A 25,884-nucleotide genomic window follows, 5' to 3' on the forward strand; every position below is an offset into this window, starting at 1 on the left:
AACCCCCGGAGCTATAGACAAGTCAAGACCAAACTGCACGGCTATAAGAAAGAGTACTCTCTCTCTTTTTGGGTGGGCAAAACTACAGGGTCTCTCCCATCAGGTATTACATGATCTATGATAAGAGATTGAAACCTGATGCTCAAGACTTTAAGTGGGTGCCTATGGCCACCGTTAGCAAGAAAGAAAAGTCGCGCCTGAAGTTCTCCGACAGCCTGCTGGTCACTCCAGGCTATACAGTAAATTTGTCATCTCTGTGAGGTAATTACCAGCTCTGCTTGCAGAGACACAGACAAGTGGGTGTTGTAATTCTCAATGAGCCTGAGGCGCTGAACTCTAGATAAAAACGTCTGCTAGCCACCGGCAGTGGCACAACCCTTTGAAGGGGCACTGCTATTTATGTCGACCCTGTTGCTCTTCAGCTCTAAGGAGCGGGCTGGTGTTCCTTTGTGTGTGGTAAGAACACCTGGTACAAATACAGCCGTCAGAAAGCAGGAGAAATGATGACTAACAGAGAAAAGGCTGAATGACAGAGTGTGGTTATATTCCTGTTTTTTGTCAATCAAGACTAGAGATGTTCCAATACCATTTTTTCTTTCTTGATACCGATTCTGATGCCTGAACTTGTAGATCAGCAGACACCGAGTAAAAAATCTGATGCCATCGCATTAAATAAATTTAGCATCTGTGTACTACTAAGCTTGCATAGATGTAATATGATTGCTATCGTTGTATTGCATATCTCAGGTTAAACCCGCTCTTTTATCATCTAATTTGACTGTCAATCAATAATAAATAAATGGAAATAACAATTCCTTACACTAGCGCTGCCCCTTGAAATTAAATTGCTGACATTTTGATAATGGCTAAAATTGGCTAACGTTCTGCTATTTACCAGAAATCAATTCTACTTCACCATTCTACTACAGTAGTTGCGAGTGGCTAAACAGCCCAACGTCCTACTGTTGTAGGCTACTGTTTTAGAGCAGCAAAGAAGAACTGATTCCAGGAAAGGTGGCGTTTCATCCTACTGTGTAACTATAAAGTTTTTAAATAAATTACGTAGCATTGGATCAGTGCATAGAGTTGGTACTCATTCACACTGGTACCAAATATTCGGCATTTCCGATACTAGCGTTGTATAAGAACAGAGGGATTTAAATGTACATGGACTTTCAGTTGAAACTGATTGCTGGTTGAACAGACAGACTACCTCCCACAATGAGGCTGAGTAAAAATGATTAAAATGTTAGTTAGAAATGATGTGTTGAAGAATCTTTGGCCCTGTTGAAACCTGTCAAAGATTCCACACTTTTTAGCAAACTCAGTTTCATAATCTGTTCATTTTCTTTTGTCTGTTTGTTTCTCTTCAGTCTGTTTCAAAATAGGGAGCAATTCTTTAATAGAAAAATATACCCACAGTGACACTGTGACACAAAACAATACAAATGTAATGAAAATAACACAAAAACTGTCTTTACGAGCAAATGGTGCTAAAGCTGCCACTTTAGCAGCTCGATGGCTGCTGTGAACAAATGAGTGTTTATATGTGTGGTTTTGATTCTTGGCAGCATCAAGTGCATGCTGGGTACACAGTGTGTGAGTGTGTGTGTGTGTGTGTGTGTGTGTGTGTGTGTGTGTGTGTGTGTGTGTGTAAGAAAAAGGTGTATGGACTGGAATCAACATGATGCATTTAGTTACTACTTTGGACTCAAACCAAGACCAGTACTGAAGACAGAGGCATTACGGTCAGTAAATAGTGTAGATTGTCATGCTTCAGCAGAACCTTAAATCTTGAAACTAATAAACTGTTTCAGTGTCTTTACAGAAATTTGTAAGGGGTGTCAGACTCATCAGGGTCTGGTGAAATGAGTGTGACTGCTCCAGGTTGTAGTTAGCATGCCTAGCGAGCATGCTTGGCAGGATTTCTGCACTCCATCCGCCCTTCAGAGTTTCCTTGCTCAGTCTTTCTTTCACTGTCTCTGTGCGAAAGCCAACCTGCACCCGGGCCGGCCCGGCCCTGCCCAGCTCAGGCCGAGCCAACCAACCCAGAGCCTTGACCCTCGCTCCATTTCCAGTAAGTGCCTGCAGACTGCTGGCCTTGTCTGAGAGCCAATTTTCTGCCGTCAGGCCCACTCTTCCCCTACAAACAACCATAAAGAGCCCTCTGTTCTGGGCAGGAGGGGAGAAGTGAGAAGAAACAGACGCTCCATACACAAAAACACGCTTCCCTTGGTCCGCCTCTAAGCAGCATACAGAGATCTTGGCAGTGCCGCCTCAGATTAGTGCTTGGGTGCTTCACTGACGGACTACCTGGGCAAACTGGCCGTCGTTCTGGCTCTCTCTCTCTTGTCAGAGAGGGTGACTCAAAGCTCAGTTAAGTAATTGCACACTGGGATTCCCAGCATTCAGCTAAATCATAAAACTATAATACAAAATAATATTAGAAACACCTGCCAAGTGTATTGCAGGAATCTATTTCGCCAGTTTCATCATTACCTCCTCATTGGATTAATACTGATTTAATTATGGATCAATGCGTTCCGGATTTAATTTAAGTTTCATAAAAATAGTGAATGGTTTTAATATTTTGTATAGTCATAAAATGCTGTGTTTTTAAAGGATAAGGCTGGTATTATTGTATAATTTTATTATTGTCAATAAATCCCACCAAAAGACCCAGATGTGTTAGACCATCTCTCATTCCTTTCCAGTTTCCCTACCCTGTTGGAAACCCTATATCATCTGGTCACTAACATGCAATTTCCATTTTTTAAAAGGTAATGTAAAGCTGGGCACTTTTTTAGCAAACATCACTCAAACAGGAGGAAATAGTGCATGAGGACTATTTTCAGCTGTGGATTAATACACATTTGTACTACTTGTAAGTATTTATGGCAGCAGGAAGGTTTATGCAGGATTGACTTTGAATTAACTACAGTGTGTGTGTTTGTGGTAATGAAGGAACATGTGTGTCAGTGCAGTGGAGTGGTTCATCAGTGTCTTCGGAAACAATGAAGCACAGCAGGATCCGTCCTTGGCTACATAGGCAATACTTAGTTAGTATAGTATAGAGTGCTGTGGGGATGACATATTTTTGTAGCCATCCTGGAAGTTGGCTGGAAGAGTCACCCTGGGTCCAACCACCAAAGGCAGTGAGATTTTAACATTGTCTTTTGGATCATTACAGAAAATAAACAACAGTTAATGATCCTGACAGGTTTAGTTCAGCAGGATCATCTTCTCTAATGAACATCACTTTATGATGTTTGAAGCCTAAATACAATCAGCAGAAGTAAAAAGCTAATGCTAGGCTACAAACCAACTACACCACGGTCACATGACTTCAACGTCTCCACCACTAAACTTCAACTTGTAGTTTGATTCAGCTCTGACCTCTTCTACAGAAGCTTTTAATGTGACACAGTTAGTGACAGTTTGTATAAACACAACCAGGCTGTAGAGGTGGACTGGTGAGTGGATCAGTTTTCATGTTCAACATGATGATGTCTGACTTAGAGAGAGTGAGGACTGGAGTATTTACAATGGATTTTGTGTTGTAGAATAAAATGTGAAAATGTTTTTCAGGCATCAAACGAAAAACCCATTGACTTCGGGATGAGGGAACCAGAAGTGCTAAAATGCTAATTTCCGGGTTTCAGAACACATTCCTGCAGCACTAATGATATAAGAAAAAAAAATATGAATATCACCACCCTCGTCCTTTACAACAAATCAGAAATAGCTTAATTAGTGTCATGATGTTTTGTGATGAGATAATATGAACATCATTATATTGTGTTATGAACTTCCTCAATGTGCTTCACAGACGTCCTCTGAAAACAAATATAACCAGAACTTCAAGCGTGAACTTTGAAAAGAAATTAATTTAATTTTCATGCCCAACCAACCAAAACTATTTTACCATATTTTACTTTAAACCTATATCTGTCAACAGTAGTTATTTGTTTCTTGGCTGACAGCAAACCAGCATGTCGACACACACCCCTCAAGCTGCAGTATATCACTCAAATGACCAACAGTGTGTATGAAGCCTTGATAATGAGCTGAGATTTACTGCTGCTGCATGTCAGGAGATGGTAAATAATAGTCCTGTCTGGCAGTTAGCACTATTGAAGCCTTGTTGACCCACCCTTTTTCTGACAAGATTTTACTTGAAGTCTGTGCGGCTTGGGAAGCCTCGGAGTCCTGGGAGAACCCTGTCTCTTAATCAGCAGCTGCCATTTCAACAAATCTCCATCATACCTGAACACTATGGGTGGCTGTCAGGTTGGAAACAGGCTAAAAAAAGTGTGAGGAGTTTGTCCTGGTGAGGATATTACAGTAGCTGGGACCGAGAGAGAGAGATAAGAAGCCAACGTGAGTCAGTGGATGACATGCTTTCAACAAGGTAATTGCTATTTGTGTCTATGTTCTGTACTGTGTGATTACATGCTCTCTGTTGTTCCACTGTTAACTTTTCTGTGAGAAAAAGTGATTTGGACATGGTACAGCTTGTTGAGAATATGAGTAACCCTGTGAGTAAGTGCATACCACAGTGCACCTACAGAAGGCTCCTGGCAGAGGAAGATTGCAGCATGATGAGTAGTGAGTCAAAGAAAAAATGTGATATTCATATTTAGTCCGTCCAAGTGTCTTTTTTTATTTTTTAGCCAGTGCAGCACCAACATCAACATGACAACATAACAGCGTTTTAAAATGAAAACGATCTCCATCCAGACAAGTTTTTTTAGCTTCGTATCAAATAATCTCTTTATTAAAACTGAAAACGGGTTGGTTGCTTAGTTGCAGAAAATACTAGAAACAAGGAACAGCAATGGCAAGGCAAGGCAAATTTATTTGTGTAGCATATTATCATACACAGAGTTCATTCAATGTGCTTATGGCGAATAGAAAGAGCATAAGGCTGTCATGGAAAAGGGTCACGGTGCATGACGAATCAGGGAAGGATACATCACGACTGATACGACCCGATAAGGGATTGAATGTGGGTGTCTGCACCATCATTTCTGAAAGTCTCACTTTCTGCCAGTCCAGACTAAAACGGGGTCAGCAGTGTTTAATTATGGGACAATGAGGACAATGGGTACAACGGGAGCCCCTAAACAGTCTTGTTATAATGGCTTGAAAGCTCATATCATTTTTATTTCTTATTTAATATACTGTCAAAGTGGGTCTTTCTCCAAATGATGATTTTGAAAATCATCCATTTCCACTGCCACAAGATGCTGCCCAAGTAACCTGTTTTCAAAGTAAGGTGATACAGTTCCATTTCTGTCTGTCTGCCGGCCTCCCTGCCCTCCTCGCTGACCAAGAAGTTAGTATTTGCCTCTTTGGCATTTTCCCTACTGGCTCAGGGTGGGATGAATTATGATGTGACACACTCCCTTCTGTACTTCTGAGCAGCCATGGCGATCAAGATAAATCACCGTGCTACCCCACAGGGGACATGCTAAGATCCTGCCTTAGTTGTTTTTGGGGCCCTGATCAGGATGCTGAGGATTTGGACACAACTTGATACTATACTCCCTGGGAAGCGAAGACTGTGTACAAGGGAGGGGCCCGGCAAAACTCTGTCAGACGATGGGATAATATACTTAAATGAGATGGGATTATACACGGGATAATTATCCATTATTCAGCTCCACTGCTGTCACATACCATTTGGTCTTTTTTTGAGTGCAAGGAAATTATGTTGAGACCGTGCAATAAAGCGTGAAAATTTCAGGCTATTGACTTGCAACTTCACAGTCTTTTGATTAATAGTTCCCTTGTCTTTTCAGCAGCACATTCCTGGCTGTACTTCGGCGGAGCATCCAAATTCAAACATTAAGCCATGACGATGAGCTGGGTCTGGAGCCAGCAGGCAACAATGTAGGATAACTACACGTCTGTCAAAACCGCTGACAACCAATCGTCAGATTTGAGCCCCCAACCCCAGCCTCCCTCCCCGTCTTCCCACACTCCCCCTTTTCCATGTTAACCAAACCAAAACAATGAAAGGAAAAAAAAACAACATCAACCCAAATGGCTGATCTGTAAAGTGTGTTTAATCAACACATTCCGAGCTGTGGGGCTGCGGGCCCTGAACAGGCTGACTGCCTGGTGAGCGGGACCACATCTGTTTGTGTACAGGGGCGGTGCAGGCCGCAGCTCTGCAACACAAAAACCTTGGGCATATTTCAACTTTTCAGTGCTGCAATTTGCCCCCCGACTGCTTCCCAAAAAGCATAAATACGGGCTGTGGAATGAGCGGGGGATCTGTTTTTCTCATCCGTTGCGTTGTCGTTGAGGTTCTGGGAACGGAAGGCTGGATTTTGGATGCTAATTACCCGGTCAAACATGTTGGCACGGCGGCTGGCTTTCCTGGCTTGTGGGTTAGCACAGAAGATGCCCGACTCCACAATATGCAGCAGCAAACAAGCACATAAGTGCTGTTTTCTATGTCTAACTTCTACTGTCATCCCACAAGAAGGCTCGTCCTAATGTGTTCCAGAGGCTGATATGGCACGTTTCTTCTCTCCGGTATGCGTCGTTCGTGAAAAGCAGAGAGACCACTGCTGGAAGGTTTCTACTTTTAAATCCTGGATCAAGCATTTAGAAATGTGCTGAAAGATGCATATGCAAAAATGTCTTCTGACACTGCAAACTTGGGTAACACTACTGTCTGACAAGGAGGAAGGTTCTCAGTATTAACTTGTGGGATGGTCTGACAGCTTCTGAAACCCCTTTCTGAGAGCACACACTTCACACAACAACTGTCCAGGTGGCAAATGTGAGAAAACAAGCCACGATTTGCAAACTGTCTCTCAACTTCTCACTTTTCATTCCTCACACAGCTACTTCTGTCACTTCCTATATACAGCTGACTAAAGTGGTTAATGCTTTCCCCTCATCAACTGTCCCTTTAACAAAAATACTACCTCGTGTTCAGTCACGTGGCTTCAGCCCGGCCAACTAGTGTTAGTCCATGTTCACTCAAAGCGATAGATGACATGAGCGCAAACAATAAGACCAGAGTTCTTCAACAAAGCAGCTGTTGCAAACACAGGCATTCACAAATGCACTGAATATGAACAGCACTCAAGAAGGTGGAGGAAGGTTCACGTTATTTTGTGAAGGGGATGTGTGAGTGATGTTGCCATAGAGATCACCTGTGAGGGGATATATTATTACTATGTATATACATCCTCTGGCTATATGAAGATATAGGTTTATAACATATATGAATTTCCCCTAGGGGATAAATAAAGTATCTATCTATCTATCTATCTATCTATCTATCTATCTATCTATCTATCTATCTATCTATCTATCTATCTATCTATCTATCTATCTGGAATATCCATATTAAAATGTATATATGTACATATATTCAAAATATCTTTGTTGTGACCATATATGATAATTATATATATTTAATTTATATATGCAACTTTATAAATACAAAATTGTTCAAATTTTATATATGTTTTTATTTCATATGAACATATATTTAATATATGGAAAATCCAATATATGCACACACAGTTATTTGTGTATGGGGTGGCTCCTATAGTTACTGCGGAACATAGTGTGTTTAAACAAACATCTTGTAATAATAATCATTAATTGTAATCCAGGTAAAAGTTTGAAATAGTCTTGATATTATTATATTTGAAGTCATAATATTCAACGAGATAAAGCACTAACCTTTTGGCATTTCAGTTTCATTAAAAGGCCTGAAATGGTGAGAAACTGAAAAGACGTGTCAGAAAATGACACGTAACCAAGGTTACACTCAGATGCAATACTACATATGAAGAATGTAAACTGGCCTATTCAGTCCTATATCAGGCCTTATATTGTTAGCCAGGGAGCGTGTAATTACTGCAGGATCTACATATGACAGCTATGACGGACTGGCGGCCAGACCTCATTATGTTACATACAGTGATAACGAAGCACCTGTCACCACTGTTTGTATGCAACTGTTTGTATTGTGTTAACATCCAGAGTTAACACAATCTTTCAGACAAAAAAAGTGAAACCCTGACATGCAGCAACCAGCCACTGACGACCAAGCGCCCGGTGCTGACACCCTGCTCCATTTCGCTGCAGCGACACACAGTAATCAGGTGAATTTGGCTCAGGTTGTGGAAACGACAGCTCGATCGAGGTCTTGATGAATTAGTGGTAGCGCTCTGTCAGCATCACAAAACATTAATCAAAACAAACTGGGTGCACAGCCCCGACTTTTTTTTCCCCCCTCGCTTTGCAGGTGATGAATAGCTCTGCCTGCGCCGTGTATCACCTGATCTTGCTGAATTTAAATGTAACAGCACAGTTCTCACAAAACCTCTATTGATCTTCCTCCTGGGTTCCTTTCCTGGACTTGAATATTTGAGATAAGCACAGGAAGACCCGGCAATGTTAAGAAGGCCAAGCTTGTATGGTAATGCCACATTAATACAGTCAGAAAATAAATTTGTGTTTCTTTTTAGGTCAAGTCAGGATGGAAGTAAAATATATAAATGTGTGATATAAATTTGACATATTTCTACTTGAAAGGTCCAATGTTTTCCTCTTCTCCTGTGTTTTATTTGAAGTGTTGATCCATGAGAAGATATATTTGTGGTTTTAAAAACCAAAAACTATCTCAATGTAGATTTACATCTCCTCTCACGTTTCTCTCTGGAGCTCTAGTAACAACAGGTTGGTGAGCCAATCAGAAGAGAGGAGGCTCTGAGCCACTCAGAAAAAAACAAATCCTGCAAGGTTGGATGATGGATCCAGGTGGGCGGGGCTTGGGGCATGGCTAAGAGCAGTGACTGCTTTGTTGTGACATCACAAAGTTCCAGAAGTCCTGACGGCTGGTTTTAAGGCTCAGTTTCTGAATACAGGCTGTGTGCATTTCTCTGTGGACTGAGGCTTTGATACTTTCACAGTATTAATATAGAACCTGGACCTGCTTTATGATCAAAGTACACATGGACATCTGCCTTTACACTATATGGGCCTTTAATAACCAGTAAAGTTTTTCTCAGAAGGTTTTTACCATGAAACTAGCTGCCACCTTTACTTCAGTGAAGCATCCCTATTCTTCTTCCAAAACTGTCTTTCATTAGGTTTTCTCTCAGCAGAGTTGTTCTACTAGAGACAATGTGTCTTGGCAGAGCACCTCACTGTAGGATGATGCCAGCACTACAGAGCTCTCCAAGTCCCAAACCATGAAATGTTAGCAGAGGAAATGTTGTGCTGGTGCTAATGTGGCTTGTCTCTCTTCATCCTCTTCATCTCTGTCTCTTTCTTTGCTCTGTGTATCTTGTCTGGCTTTGATGTGTTTGAACGGGGCTCTCTCACTGCAGCTACGGCACAGGAAGTGTTTTTTCAGCGCTGTTGCTGACATTTTTGGGGGTATTTTATGCCGTTCGAAAATGATAGTAGATAGATGAGATAGATAGATATATAGATTTTCTCTTCGACAAACTAACTAATAAAACATTAAGCTGAAAAGTATTTTGTTTTATTTTGTTTGTTTTCAGTTCTCTCAGTTTGGTTCCTCTCCTCTGTCTAACATTTACATTTATACACATTATATTTATATTGCATACATTTTTTTCAGCTCATCATTGAAGCTTTATGATGAGGTTCCATTATGTTAATTGAAAATGTTCTTTTTTTCTTGAGCATAACTTTATACACATTTCCCCATATAATTTTGAGATCTCCGCTAGAACTTAAAGGTCCATATAGTATGAAGGCAGATGTCCATGTGTAGTTTGATTATAAAGCAGGTCTAGGTTCTATATTTATACTGTGAAAGTATCAAAGCCTCAGTCCACAGAGAAATGCACACAGCCTGTATTCAGAAACTGAGACTTAAAATGAGATGTCAGGACTTCTGTAACTTTGTGATGTCACAAAAAAGCAGTCACTGCTCTCAGCCATGCCCCAAGCCCCGCCTACCTGGACCCACCATCTAAGCTTGCAGGATTTGGTTTCTCTGAGTGTTTACCTGAAATCTGTTATATTTGTATTTGATCATTCAGAAAACAGTCAGCTAATCATAAGAGAGGCTCAGCGCCTCCTCTTTTCTCATTGGCTCACTGACCTGTTGTTACTTGAGCTCCAGAGAGAAGCCTGAGAGAGGAGATGTAAAACTATACTGGGATGGTTTTTGGTTCTTAAAATCACAAATATTTCTTCTTATGGATCATCACAGGACACAAGAAAAGTGTAAAATATGGGACCTTTAAAATGAACTTCTGTCGATTTTAAAGTTTTTTTAAAAGTCTAATAATACTTACCCATGCATAGCATGAAGTGGGTGCGGCTCATAATGGTACCGCCCCTCGTGGTGTCTCATGTCGATCGGGATAGGTGCGTGGAACGTAGGGAAGAGGTGGTGGGCACCTGTAAGCGCAAAAAGATAAAAATTCACACACCAAGAACAATGACATTCAAAGAAACTAATACAGTGAATGATGACAATTACACATTTCCCAAAGCTGAATAATGCAGAACAAGACAGACAAATATTGAGTCTGACTAGCGCCGACGACGCAGCATGAGATGCAACTGTACCATTTTACAGTTCCTGTAATCCAGCAGTAATTGAAACCTTCTACACTGTCTGTGGCTTTTGCTCCAAGAACAGTATGATCATTAATGACTGGCTCTGTCCAATAAGACCAAAGCAGGTTTTACACAACAATGAACGTGTTTTTATGTGTCAGACAAAGAATGCACGAATCCACCATTTCCTGCCATAAATGGTCTGGTGGCTTGAGGGAAGTCTCATTAGAACAACACAGCCGATCTTCATTAATTACTGTCATTACAAGGACTGAGTAGGAGACATAAGCTCTAATTACAGACAAAAGGCCTACTAATTCTCCCAGTTTCATATGTTTAAGTTTCACATACCTAATGCAGGAAAAAAACCAAAAACAGCAAAGCAGAATTACTTTCCGTGTGTGTGTGTGTGTGTGTGTGTGTGTGTGTGTGTGTGTGTGTGTGTGTGTGTGTGTGTGTGTGTGTGTGTGTGTGTCCACATTGTGGAGGGAGAGAGATAGAACATAAAGCAATTCAGCTACCCTGGGTTGATCCCTGGTTGCTATTAGGATTCTTTGTCTGTAAATTGTTCAGGAAACCTGGGATGAGCCTGGAGCTGAGACCACCAAGGTTAAAGGTCAAAGCCCAGTGAGAGCAGATCATTATCTCTATCTGATAGGACGACTGACACTGGGTGAAATTGGGGGAAATGGATTTTCACACCAATGTGGTATAATATGCCGTGAGCAAACATGTTAAGGCTGTTAAATCCACTGTACATTCAACATAACCTACAGTCCTATAGCATTAATTCAGTCAGGACAACAACTCTCACTCAACACTCAGTTTATTTTTCAACAGAAATACTACTTTCATTCATAGCTAAATCTTTGAAAGGATGCACCCTCCCAGTATATGTGTTTGTGGTGCTAAACCAAAGTCATATAACTCCAACGTTGAATACACAAGGGTAAAAAGGTAGCAAAGAGAGCTCCAGGTCAAAACACTTGAGCACCTTATTCTGTCCCTGTCAACAAACATGCTAACGTTTCAGACTAGAGGCAAGTGATCACCTGCCAACTCCTGTACATAAATGACATGACCTCATAGCTCCATGCTCAAGTGGATACCACTAGGAATAAAGTGCTGAACTTTGTCCTGGAGCTCTGTGTGTATGCTACCTTTTTACCTTTGGGTACTTTGCAGTTTTTTTGATTGCTGTTAATTACTTAGTGAATCCCAATACTTATTTCTGATTTTTAACATTAAAAGACTACAAAAAATACTGTACAGTACATTATACTGCATTTATCAAGATAACTGGTAAACATGGAGGATGGAAGTTTTTATTACTGGAAAATAACACCTCTCTAATATAAGCTTGTTCCAAAGAAATGCCATCTTCTCTGCTATCAAGATAAGTGTTTATATTTTTTCAATCCGCATGAAAAATTAATTTATGGAAAAAGTTCAGGTGTTATATGTTTTGCATTTAAAGCTCAGTGTTTGTCATTGTAATCACAGCAATTATAATATCCCATTGCTTTTCTTCTCAGTTTGTATTTTTCAAACACCTTCCTGTTTGAGATGTGCCTTCAGGCTCCTGACTCGCACTAACCAGCGCTGTGAAAACAAGGTGTAACAGGACTCTGTGCCTGAAGGCTACGACAGAATGCTGGGTGTTGTTTTTAGGTGATGCCAGTTACAAAGACAGACATTACTGCTACTTAACCCTGATTGAGGCTTTTGTTATTGTGATTGAGGCAATCATCATAACGTTGTACCGTCTTGTTCTTAGTTAATTCTGACAGGATTAGCCATGACTGAGGGAGGAGAGTTCCCCTCAAGGCAGCTCTGAACTGTGAACCATTTGACTGGTGTGGAATTTGTTTAAGCATCACAAGCCACTGATTGTTTTCCCTTTGCAAACTCAGTCTGGATGGGCCTGGCATGACTGATGCACTGCCACAATGACATTTGCGGAAATGCCAAAGACATAATTGATTTGAGATAAGAATTTCGTACAGCTGGTTGATTCCTGTTTTTTATCTTCATTGGAGGCAAAACCAATCGGAAAAAGGGTTTACGCGAAGATACATGGAAATACTTGTGTCTTATTGGCTGACAGCTCTCTACAATCCTTCAGTTGATGGGGTTACCATGGCAAACACTAGCTCACACAGTCAGTCAGTGTGAGGAAGAAATGGATGTACGCAGAGTTTTTTTTTTTTTTTACCAGTAAAGTGATTGAAGCTGAAGCACAAACATCGGCTCAAGCTGAGACGGGAAATAAAGGTGTGTAAATGTCTATATGAGTTCCACCTTATGTGAACATGGTAGGGGCGGAGTTATCGTTAACAGCGAGCGTGCTTTGCATTGCGCTGTTGGGAGCTACACGTTAGTAATGTTGGCTTAGTTGAGCCTCCCCTTGGCTAGCGACATGAAACTAGCCGAGTCTCATGTTAGAGAGCCAAAAAGTTTTACATTTTATTGGCCTGGTCATCCTTTACAAACAGTCAAAGCATCTGAGGCAAGTTTTATCACCCATGAAACTTTTTTTGATCAAGTCATACATTGATTACATTGATTAGTTAAGTTACCACAGCTTCCATAAAACAAAACTTTAGGCGACTTACTGAACTGATAACATTAGTCAGTTTAAAACGTTGGCTCACTCACAAGAGACGTTGGATTAAACCAGGAAATAAACCCGGAAGAGACGTGTCACACACATCACTGTAGGTCAGTGTCAGCTGTCAGTGACAGTGGCCATGAAGGATCATGAACGTATCTAGAGCCTTCAGACAGTGGACGAACAGTCTCCTGTCAGAAAATGCTTCATGAGTTTGCTCTTTTTTTACAATGGAAAAACATTGCCATTGTTCTGTTGTCCTTAAACTCTAAAGCTCTCAATCAACATACCATGGTTATAAAAATTATGTGTTTATTATTAATAGAGTGTAGTTAGGCCTACTAGTAAATAAAGTTGGGATAACTAAAAAGAATCAATGCATTTACAGATGCTTTTTCGAATGTGAAAAGTAAGTTATGTGTAGCCCTCACATAACTCACACAAGACAAAATGGATGAAGAATCTATTTATACATTTGTTTTTAAAAGTTTGTTTTTTGATAAAGAATAAACCAATCTCAACAATCCACTTTGACAAAACAGTCAAATTTTCCTGAAAGGTTTCTGCGAATGCCTTCCTTTCTTCACAGGTGTCTGTCCAGAGTAGACACTTGCCATAAGAAAAAGAAAAAAAAAATGTTTTTAAAGTTCATATCAGAACATAATAGGGCTTCAAAACACGCTGGGATCATTTCAGCAGGAAACTGAGATTATATGGATGGCAGATTTTCATAGTAAAATGAATGAATACCCAGAATTTTTTACAAAAAAAGTGGATGTCCCCAGGTAAAGTAAGTCTCAAAGTCAATACGTTCCACACACACACTCAGAGAATAAATAAAATCATCTGTTGAGCCAAAGTGAGTTGTAAAAATCTGTCTAGTGCCCCACACTCCTTATCTCCTCTTGTCTTTGAGCTTCGAAGGCCAAGGGCTTTGTGTTTCTATCAAGATCCATGCTGCTGGATCTCAGCCAGTGACCCTCCATCACTTTTGTGTGTGAGACAGGCGGCCAATTCCGAGTCAACTTGTGTGTGACAAAGCCAAAAGAGGCGCCCAGTAAATGAGCGAGAGTGAGTGAGAGCTGGGAAAAGGAGTTTGAGCTTTGTTTCACAAGTGGAGCCAGAAGTTTGGGCTTTGTCTGAGAGGTGCCCTCTGCTTGTGCTGCCTGGCACATCTCCAGTGGAGAGCATGGGACAAGGAGGCTCGACTATGACAAAGACAGGTTGTGCTAGAAGTCAGGCCAGCACAGTAGCTTCTTTTAGTTGTATTGGAGAGTTGATCATTAAACTGCCAACTAACAAGACCCTATTCTTTTTTCTCCAATTCATTTTTCTGCTAATTCCTCATTACTTTGTCTTTTACTTGTAATGTATTTTCTTAGATTTCCATTTAATAAAGTTTTCTTTTATCTTATTAACCTTTTATCAGCTGTGGTGGCTTCTTCTATTGTTTTATACCTGACAGATCAAATATTTAGAGTGGCCATTTATTTACATATTTCCAGTAAAGGTCCCATATTTTACACTTTTCTTCTATTTTATTTAGAAGTTTTGATCCATAAGAAGATATATTTGTGGTTTTAAGAACCAAAAACCATCTCAAGTAGTTTTACATCTCCTCTCTCAGGCTTCTCTCTGGAGCTCTAGTAACAACAGGTCAGTGAGCCAATCAGAAGGCTCTGATCTTCTGATTGGCTGACTGTTTTCAGCGTGAGCCAATAGAAGTATAGCAGATTTCAGGTAAACACTAAGAGAAAACCACATCCTGCAAGGTGGGTGGGGCTTGGGGCATGGCTGAGAGTGGTGACTGATTTGTTGTGACATCACAAAGTTCCAGAAGTCCTGACGGCTGGTTTTAAGGCTCAGTTTCTGAATACAGGCTGTGTGCATTTCTCTGTGGACTGAGGCTTTGATACTTTCACAGTATTAATATAGAAGCTAGATCTGCTTTATAATAAAACTACACATGGACATCTGCCTTTATACTGTATGGACCTTTAATGAATAAAGTTAAGTAAAAGTTGTGACAAATACACACAAAAAAAAAAAAAAAAGCACCAAGTCCCCAAGAGGCTGATTCCCAGGTTGGGGCTGCTGAATATGGGGGTGATAAGGTTTGGACAGGGCCCTCCATCACCCAGACAGCTGCATTGTTTCCTGGGCTGCAGGGACAAATACCGACAGGTACGTGGCTGGAACGATTCACACGCCTCAGGTTCTTGATTTACCGTCCATGTGTTCCCCTTTGGGTGTGTTGGCACGCAGGGTTACTCCACCCCGGGGCCTCATATATCGAAAACAGCGCAGAGGACGAAAGCCGACAACAGCACAACTTGTCTCAACTTTTACTACAAGACAATGTGACTCCGAGGAGGAGGATTAAATGGCCACTGTGATAATGTTCCAAGAGGTGTAAAATCCTGTCTCATGTTTTAGGGTCTGATGAGCCTTCAAAATCATATATCTATTACTCAAACTCTCAATAGTACCTGAAACAACATGCCCTCACCAATGGGATAGCGTGTTGTGTTGCTTAGCTAAAGTTACAAATTTACACAGGAAATGCTTGGCATCAGAAGGTAAATGTCTCACTTTCAGGCTTGTAATAGTTAACTGTGTATAAAGAGTATATCTTAGCTACAGTGTATACCGAATACTAGATACAGAATTTATTATATAAGACTGTGTTTTACTGCAAGGATCTAATTTTGTAAACCATGGCAAGGGCTCAAAATTCACTTAAGTGCACTGTGCCTAGTGCACTGAGGGGCTTTTGTGTTAGTGTAATGTTATATCATGAATCAATCCAGCCCACAGGAACCTTTGACTGGTGGTCGTTTACAGGCACTGTATCTGCTCTGATCTCTCATAACGTGTTTGTTTTAAGACTGAACATATCTTTGCCCCCTAGCCCCCATAATGAGGCCTGCCAAACATCCTGCCAAGCAGCAGGGACAGCCCCACATCTTCCTTTTTAAGTGTGCATCTTAAAGCCCCGGTTTGATCTCTCACTAAAGACAATGCCAGGTGTTCGATGTTAACAAAGGCCCCTGCAAGTCTCATGACTCAGAGAAAGAAGGAAATGCACTCTCTCATTATGTCCAAATGAAGTCCCTGATCAGGACCACGCTGAAGTGGAGAGTGAAGTGGGCTCATGTCTTCGAGGAAGTACTCAACGATAATAATAATGCCCTGAGAGGCCAGGCCAGGCCAGGAATAATTTTCAGAAAAAAAAAAAGCCTTTGTCATGCTCTGAGAGAAAAGGGCAGTGAGAGACAGAGGGGGGGAAGCACAGAAAGAAAGAGAGAAGTGAAGAGCAGAGGAGTAGGAGAGGTGGGGGTGCTCGATTCAGACAGGAAATTCCAGCAGAAAAAGTTGGCCTGGGTCCTAACTACACAGCGCCGTGCCAACGGCTATACACAAATGCTCATGTGCATGCATACACTCACACACACTCACAATTACACACACAGACACTGATTTGTTCTGCAGTTCACTCTCAGTAGAGAAACCATCAAGAGTGACTGAGACAAACACAAACGTGTTACTTTGAGAACAGAAATGCCTTTCTTACACACACACACACACACACACACACGCACACACACACACAGACACTTCGAAACTGAGTTTGCTCTCAAGATGCTTGTGTGCGAAGTCATACTACAGCAAGTGCCATGCCCAAGGTTAATAAAAAGTGTATATTTAGCCTAATCCGGGAATCCTGCAGTACACACACAACATGAGATCTGCAGGTTTAGTTTGCAAGACGTCGCTTCCTCTAGGGCAGTGCATGGGCGAATGATGGCGACAGAGGGATTAGAGGCTTACAGGAGAGCACGAAAACCACTGCCATCTATGAAAGGAAGTCTTAACAGAGTGGCTCTTTACTTTTAACAGCCCTCGGGGAAGGTAAAATGATACCTTTTTTATTGATAGGGGGATTTTGGGCAGAAGGTAAGTGGATTAGCCCAATGGTCTCCGTAATGACAAGAGATTGTTTGAGCGGAAATTCATTAGTCTCTGTGAACTGCAAAAAGTCTGAATATGTTATGATGTACACACAAAGACTAACACAGTTGTTTTCCAGAGGTTTTGAGTCAGCAGTGTAATGAGTGCATTGTATTTGAAGCCTGTAACTTATTTATAGTGGATTAGGGAATCAGATATTTCAAATGTTAACATGTAGAAATGGCCATGAATCAATAGTTGTAGCTAGGGCTGGGCTGGGTGTTGAACCTTAATACTTTCATAACACAGACTGAAATGTGTCCATAGGTTCCAAAAATGGACATTTAATGAATGGTGAGATTTTTTTTCTCTTCTGATCAAGCACTTCCTGATTTCAACAAAACATTTAGCTTAGCTTCTTGGGTTAAATTGGCTTTTGTCAAATGAGAAGCATGTTTGCATTTTTAAGGTAAGAAAGGTGAAAGTAAACAAATAAAACCTGAAGGGAACTTTAGAGTCATTTGAATGACTGTTAATATAAGAATATTGATTAGTGCAGCTTTAACATTTTGTGCAGTGAGGTTGTTCATGTGTTTTCAATGAGCATGCATGAGATTAAAATCTGATTTAGGGGGTTGCTATCAGGGCCTCGGGCCTGTGTTTATATCTCGTTGTCATGAAGCCCTCATCCCTCCTACCCCACTACCCCATCCCCAGATGTGTCGTATCATCTCTCAGGGTTGTTGTGTAGCCACCCAGGCCTCGGCTGCTGATCTGTTCCTGTCCCGGCGTGTTTACAGAACCTGCTCAGACCCAGCTGGCTTCTCTCCTCTGCAATTAGTCTCTGTCAGAGCCGTACGCCTGCCTCAGACAATCACTTCGTAGTCTCAGCGTCAACCCCTGCGAACCCACCAGGAGTATGATCCATCACCTGGGCTACAAGGTGCTGCATTGCCTCTCCTAATTGTTCTAAAGACTGAATGCTACCAAGACCTTATCTCACCTGGGTTGCCATTAGCCGGTGATACTAAAGTCCATTCAGCACCAAGGGAACAGGAAACTGCAAGCAGACTAATGCTTTTGTCAGACACTCCAAAAAATATCAATGACTTTCGGACTATTGCATTTTTAGAAATGTTTTTTTTATTGTTTTTACAAAAAGCTTTTTTTTTTTTTTTTTGCAGTATTGCACAGTCTACCCTGCTGCTGAGTCCAACTCTCATTTCACTGCTTTGCTTGCTGTATATTGTAGCTTAGCATACAAATGAAACTGCTGTTTAGTGGCAGCATCACTTATACTTATACATATAAAATACAATCATATATATTGTTATGTCCCTTAGCTGGAGCTAGGGGTGACAGGAACCATAACGTGACAAAACAAGAATTAAAACTGAGTCAATGACTACGTGAAGGTAGTTTATTGCAACCTGAAGGTCTCAACAAGGAAGTCCATAACAATATATATAATAATATACATAATATATAAGAGAAACACCTGATAAAATAATATAATTAGATTATACGACCCCCACCTATGCGATAATGTTGTATATTGCAATATTTGGTCTGGACTGTATCGAGATATTAAAGGTCCCATTGTGATGTCACAACAAAGCAATCACTGCCTTCAGCCATGCCCCAAGCCTTGCCCACATGGACCCACCATCCAACCTTGCAGGATTTGGTTTCGGTTTAGCTAAAATCTGCTATATTTTTAATGGATCACTCAGAAAAGAGTCGGCCAATCAGAAGAGAGGCTCAGAACCACCTCTCTTCAGTTTGGTTCACCAACCCATTGTTACGAGAGCTGCAGAGAGAAGCCTGAGAGAGGAGATGTAAAACTATAGTGAGATGGTTTTTGGTTCTTAAAACCATAAATATATTTTGTTATGGATCAACACTTACAAATCAATCAACACAATAAAACACTAGAAAAATTTTGGATATCTCCCAAGCCTAGTAATTAATGCACGGGTATTGTTCCAGCGATGGTGCCCAATTTAGGAGCATGCAGTTAAAAATGAGATAAAACCTTTGTCACATATTAGAGGGGCTTCATCACGCTGTAAATTTGTAATGCTTGACACATTGAGTTGTCACTATTATGTGTTTTCTGCTTTTATATAAAACAACACATAAAATTGATAATAAAAACTAGTTTATACATGACTTCATCAATCTGTTCTCTCAGCTCCAAGGAGCATTTGCTTGCCAGTTTCTGGCACCAATAAAGTGAAGTCACTTCAAACGGCGGGAACTCAGAGCTTTTCTCTGTCTTCTCCGAGCCCTTTAACCTCTCAGACACAGCTGATGGAGAAGCTGCCAGTTCACACAAAGAGCGTCCTCAGCGCCCTATGACGGCATCCTCAGCGCAAGCTCAGCATTCACCCTCCCCGACTCGTAAACAGGGCTTTTTGTATTTAAAGGAAAGAAGGGGAAGGCAGAGGAAATACCCAAAACAGCACACAGCGTGTGAGAGAAGGAGGCAGCGCACATCAATCTAAAGCTGTCTTGGCTGGGGGGGTCACCCTGAGGTGAGGCGCCCCCTGGGGAGCCTGCTCTCCAGACCCGAGCAGGAGGCTGGGGAGTATCTCCTGGAAGGACCTCGCCTGGTCTCCATCAAACAGCCAGGCGGGATCAGTTCAATGTGCTTCTGGTCTCAATGACCAAAACACAGATTTTTCCCTTTTGAACACTGAAGACACAGATGAAGCTAAATTCTTCTTCAGGGACCTTTAAAATAATTCACGTTCAAAATAATTTAAGTTCGTAAAAATGTTTATATCTACCAGCATGGAGGTTTTTATTAAATAAACTAATGACATCCATTTGTTTCAGGGCGACATTAATAGCATCAAAGTTTACAACAGCTCTACAACCATGTGGCCAATTTCAGACTTTAATAACATCCTTCTACTTTCTCTTTCTGATGTGTGTTTGCATTACAAAGACTGACTGATTCTTAGTATCTTAAAAGTCTGGCGTCAGGTGAGAATAAACTGTCACCATATTGTTGCTTTAAGATGTGAATCTATGAGTGAGTGCATTTTATTCCACTTTTCTCTTCTCTGTATATGGACACTATAGCATCTGAGATAAGGCTTTGTTATACTTGTTTATTCTGAGCACGGTTGAATCAAAGGTCGACTCTCACTGACTGACTTTAAACATCTTCCGACTGTTGTTGAAACTCTGTTAAGGGCGGATCATTTTAAAGCGGAGGAAGAAATCAAGACTCAGACTCAGCTGCCTGTTAGTGCCGTTCATAACACAGGACAGAGCATCTTAAGTGCAGTCAGCTGCGCTCTCAGGTCATCTATCCCGATAAGATAATACGTTAAGACTACACTGTTTATATACACACACACAGAAAAAAAGCACACACAGCAGCAGCAGGGTCTTATAAACCGCCTTCTTGTCTGGCCTCTTTCTCTGGGGCAGGATTCAGCATGGAAACCATCTCACTCTGGGAATTTGTTTTAAAGCACTAACAAGAAACAGCTGTGAAGCAGGTCAGAGGGCCTCCGACCAACTGGATTGGCTCTCAGGTAATCCCCCCCACCCCCACCCCCGCCCCCCCTCAGTCTGATAATGCTGCCCTGCTCTTTCTCTTTTTGTAAAGTGACCCTCTGTCTGTATTCCTCCCCCAGTTCTGTAAAATTTGCCCAGTCTGCCAATGCTCTCACCTCCTCACACCCCTCCATTTATACAGAGCTTTGCAAACCTGCTGTTCACCACCTGTCCACCAGATGCCCTCACCTGTTTCAGTCGACCGGCTCCAACTTCCACCTGCGCTGCAGTCGCCTGACTCCCCACATGCACCTGTTCACCCGTTTCGTTTATCAACCCCTCCGTGAATATACCAGACGCCTTTCCTCAGCCAACCCATATACTTCCACATCTGGGCAGATTCTGGGTGTTATCCTACAGCATTGTCTGACAGTCGCAAGCCTTTCTGCGTGTGTGCCAGAATTGGTCCAGACGTGGAATTAGCTTCTGACAATCATGCTATCTAAAAACCAGTATGAGGCAGCATACTGGTTTAATTGAACCTCAAACGGGAGTTTCAATAAAAGTGAATGATGCAATACAGCTAATAAGCTACGCTAGCTCTGGACTCTCTGACTCTCTGTCTAGTCAAAAGTACTGGTTTGAGATGATAGTTTGCTATTGGTCAACCATGAGGGACCAGCCATTTAGTTACTCAGAACCAATGCTTATTCATGATCTTGTAAAAATATCAATTAGTGCTTTTATCGTAACCATGACGACAAAGATAAGTGCCTCATCATTGTTACAATGATAAACATGCAGTTATGCCTATGCAAAAGTCACATTTTGGTTTAAGCGCAAAAACACAAACTAAATACTTCATTTAAAAGACTTCTGTTGTCATGGTTACCTTGCAGTTAAGGTTGTCAAGCGGTCACAGTTAAAAGAAACATGACTGGTTTCATATGGGAACAGGATGAAATTCACTTTGTAAGAGTTTACTAGCACAGCCTTGTGTCGCTATAGATTCAAACCCTGTATGGCCACTTGTGTTAGAAGGTCAGAATGATGCTAGTGCTACTAGTTTTTAAAGAATTTAAACTGTATCCGTTTTTCTTCCTGACTTTTGTAATTCAGACTGGGAAAACAATAAACAAGACTCCATGGCTCCAGGCTAGAACACGAGAAATATGTAAAAAGAGCTGGCTGATGCAGTGATAAGCCAAGAGGAAAGGAAATAGGAAGAAGAAGAGGGCACGGAGTCAGAAGTGACATGAATTATTAGGGCTACAACCTCTTGGATCTGCCGGGTCACAGGACATGTGCTTTTAATGCTGCTCTGCCTTTGGGATGCCACGATTCCCCCAAGACCCAGAGGCAGAGAAGCTTCTTTTTACTTCAGTTATATCCTGACACATAAGAATAATGGGCCTCATTCACCAACCATTCTTAAGAAGAAATATGTTCTTAAAACCCACTTATGCACTTTTTACAAAGATTCTGACTTTCACCAATGTTTTCTTGTTTGGGATTTGTTCTTAGGTGAGAACAGAATCTACGCACACTCGAGCACTCTTAAGCACATTTGAGTGCTGACGGGTTTGAGAAAAATAACTGGTTATTGCGTTTTCTTCTGTTCTACAGTTATATAGTATTATATTATTTAAATTACAATAATATTTTTGCATTTATAATAATAAAAAAAAAAAAACTTTTGTTATTTTACAAAGCATTATAGTCTTTTAAAACAAATGAACGCTAAATTAACACTTAACCGCTCGTTTGCGGCGCACTTCCTGCAGCAGTACCTCCACTTCAGAACTACTAAAGTTCTTTTTGCGTTTTGATTCCGGTGCTCCGTCTTTAGATTTTCATATTGGCATTTTTTCAACTTTCACTCACAGTATCTCTTTGTGACTTCTGTCTGTGTCTGCACACGACCCTTCAGTCTCGTGTCCTTTTAAGGGCATTTTCAGGCGTTTACCTATGCTAATTAGGGCCAACTGCCACATGCTTTTAATTTACGAGGAGTTTGGCATTCATCAATCTAAGAACACAGGTGTGCACAATTCTGCGGTTAAAGAGCACGTTCATGAATCTGACCTAGAGTTTTCTTAAGAACTTTCTTAAAAACTTAAGAAAGAATTTAAAAAAAATACTTAAGAAGATATTGGTGAATGAGGCCCAATGCTATTTCTGAAACACTTATTTTGCACATTTACAGGATCACTTTCATTAAAACTTTTTGTTCCAGGTGCAAACACTTACATTTTGCAGTTGTTATGTTTACTTAATGCAAGTATGGAAGTCAAATAAACAAGGGGCCCTATTAGTAACACATGTCACTTTCTTCAGTTCACATGAATGGGGGGGACTTGTGACACTGAAGGAGAAAAGGAGTTCTGTGTTAGTCTACATGTCTATCTTCATTAGATTACATGCAGGCCATCAAGGAGAGTGGTTCAAGAGGATATGGTAAACACAGAAAACAGTTACAATAAAAACTGAGTGTACAAATCAAAGAAAGTTCGTTTTTTTTCCTGCCGAACTTTACTTGAAATCCTGCACATCTCTGATTGTGTGTGTGACTGTGGCTCCCGACGACTGACAGGCGAGTAGCTGAGGCCTCTGAAGGCTCCAGAGATGAGAGCCAGGAGCGGCCAGGACATTACTCAGCAACAACAAACAACAGCCCTTAAGATAAGGAATCATTTGTCACTGGAGCCGTGCTGACAAACAGAATGCTTTGTGTGATAAAATTAGCCAACATGCTGCTTCCCTTGTGTGACACTGAGAGAGTTGAGTCACCTCAGGGTAAAGCCTGTGGGGGAATCTCTTCTTATTTGACAAATACTTTTTATGGATACGGTCAGGAAGGGCTTTCAATCATATGGAAAGTTCTAAGCTGAATAATAACAATAATAATCCTGTTTCAAATATAAACTATATAATGATGAAATGAGGAAATAATGAATGACAGAAAATATAAAACAAATTGATTGCATATTCTTGCAGTTCATTAGTATGAATGTCAACCCTGTTTTCCACGTCTCAGCTCTCTGTTTATAGTTACACACATTCCCACCGGGAATGTGGCCAGTTTAACCGCAGGCCTCTACTGATGACCACACTGAGCAACCCCTCTCGACCAGTTGGCCTTTAGTCAGTGCCTTGCTCAAAACCACTTCAGTAGTAGCTGTTGAGAGAGAAGTCACATTCCCACAGGTTTCACCAGAGGGGCTGCAGATTTAAACTAGCAACCTTTAAAACCGTATATAAGGCTATAAATCATGGCTGCTCTTCCGACATAAATTTCCCTTTCTCAGGAGAAATAAAAACAAATATGATAATTGGCATTTCTACAATAACTAAATATCACTTTATCAGGTATATCAGATGTTTAAGGCAGGCAGCAGCATCCAAAGCCAAGCTGTAACCGCTAATAGGATTGCACACTGAGGACTATGATCGCCATATTTGACCTATTCTATGTCATATAACATGTGGAAATGTCTTGAGCTTGTGTTAACACAGACTTTATTTCAGTCAGCCAAAAACACATTCAAAGATCCCTGAGACTTCATGACGAGAGAACCGGAGGTACAAAAATTCTAACTTATGTCTGTGTTTAAGGACTTGCTCCTGCAGCAGTCTATTCATACAACTGCACCTTTACTTGATAGTGTGATAGATATTTATAACCCAATGATACTTATCACCGGATGCTGCGATCACATTTTTTTTTTTGGGCGCTGATACCGATCATCTATGAGTTAGATCGGCCAATCCACCGCCGATACCGATCATTTTTGTCAGGCATTACAGATGGCATACGTTATATCACACACTTTGTAAAAGTTCCACATGTTAATTTCGATTTTTAATGAAAATCGTCCGATCAATCGGTGCATCCCTACCTCTTACCATCACTAAACTGACACACGCATGTCAACACGTTTGGATTTTATCTCCCTCAAAAAACAGGGCATTTCCTGCCGACTATATCACCGTTTGGTATAAATGGGTATAAATCTTTGACTTAATGGTTACATTCTGACCCTACATTGCAGATTTCAAAGACCGCAATTGAACCATAAAATTCAACAGATTTCTATGCCAATCTGTCAATCAGCCAATCAATCTTTTTTTTTTTTTTAAAGGGCGACTTCACAGCTGGTACGTATGAGGATCAGCTTCGTACTCAAAACCTTATACAGCTTTATACATATGAATAAGGCTTGAATACTCAATCAATCAATAAATTTTTTCTTTAAGGGCCACTTCACTGCTGTTACCCATGAGGATCAGTTTTGGAGTTGTGGTGGGTGGGAACTGTTGGATAATCTCTTTTGTGGAATCTGGAGAAGCTTTGACAAGTGTGGAAAGCTAACGCTGATGACGTCATAGTGATGTCATCAAGGTCATCTTGACTTGGGCCTGGATATGACAAGTTTACCACAGAAAGCCTGCGATACAAACTGCAGGCAGAGAGTGAAAGATGTACATGCCAAAGAGTTTCCATCAACATCCATATGAAACATTTGGGGAACAAATTGAAGAGACTAAGTATCACTTACTCTGACTACAACAGCTATGATAACAGTGGTATTTCATCAAACCTTGACGTTTTGAAGAGCTAGAATAAGACACCCTAATGTAGGAGAGAGCTCCATATGCTATCTCAGTCTTAGTGACTGCAAAATTGAGTGGCGACATAGTGAAACAATTACAGTACGGACTCGTGCCAAACTCTAGGCTCTAGACCAAATCCAGGGTGAAGTCTTATATGCCTATCTTGACTCCATCCAAAAACGGAAAAAAAAAAACCCTTGGTAAATTCTCTTTACAGTCTGTTTCCAAAGCTGAATTCCATTTATTAAAGCTACAAAATGTTGTTTCATACCTCTAGAAGAATCCCCATAGGGACAAAACTAATGAGCGCAGACTGACTTATCATGTAATTCTTTCACTATTTAGTTTGGGTTTCCCTTCAATAGAAACAAACAAACAAAAACCATCTGGCTCCTTAGGATGGAGATGATCTTTCTGGAGTTTGTGGCTTTTGCTTTTGCAAGGCCTTGATTAGAAAGCATTTTCCCTTTGCCCTTCTTCAAAGCCCCAATCTAAGAGCACATTGAAGTTTTAACAATTCCTGCCTGGCTCTCGATAATGATCCATATGTGGCCCAGTTGTGATATTCATCAGCCAGCTCTCGTCGGGAAAGGGTGCCACATGCTGCCACTGTATTA

The 25,884-nt window shown here is 40.9% G+C and overlaps 1 protein-coding gene across 1 annotated transcript in view; it reads right to left on the reverse strand.

The window, feature by feature from the left end:
• Positions 1-25,884, reverse strand: part of gli2a (GLI family zinc finger 2a) — a 92,825-nt gene that overhangs the window by 31,650 nt on the left and 35,291 nt on the right. The window contains exon 3 of the mRNA XM_056389969.1: positions 10,311-10,416. Coding sequence (XP_056245944.1) covers positions 10,311-10,416 — 106 coding nt within the window. The remainder of the gene's footprint in view (positions 1-10,310; positions 10,417-25,884) is intronic.

The sequence above is a fragment of the Seriola aureovittata genome, chromosome 11, assembly GCF_021018895.1.
Source record: "Seriola aureovittata isolate HTS-2021-v1 ecotype China chromosome 11, ASM2101889v1, whole genome shotgun sequence".
In the NCBI taxonomy this organism is placed as follows: domain Eukaryota; kingdom Metazoa; phylum Chordata; class Actinopteri; order Carangiformes; family Carangidae; genus Seriola; species Seriola aureovittata.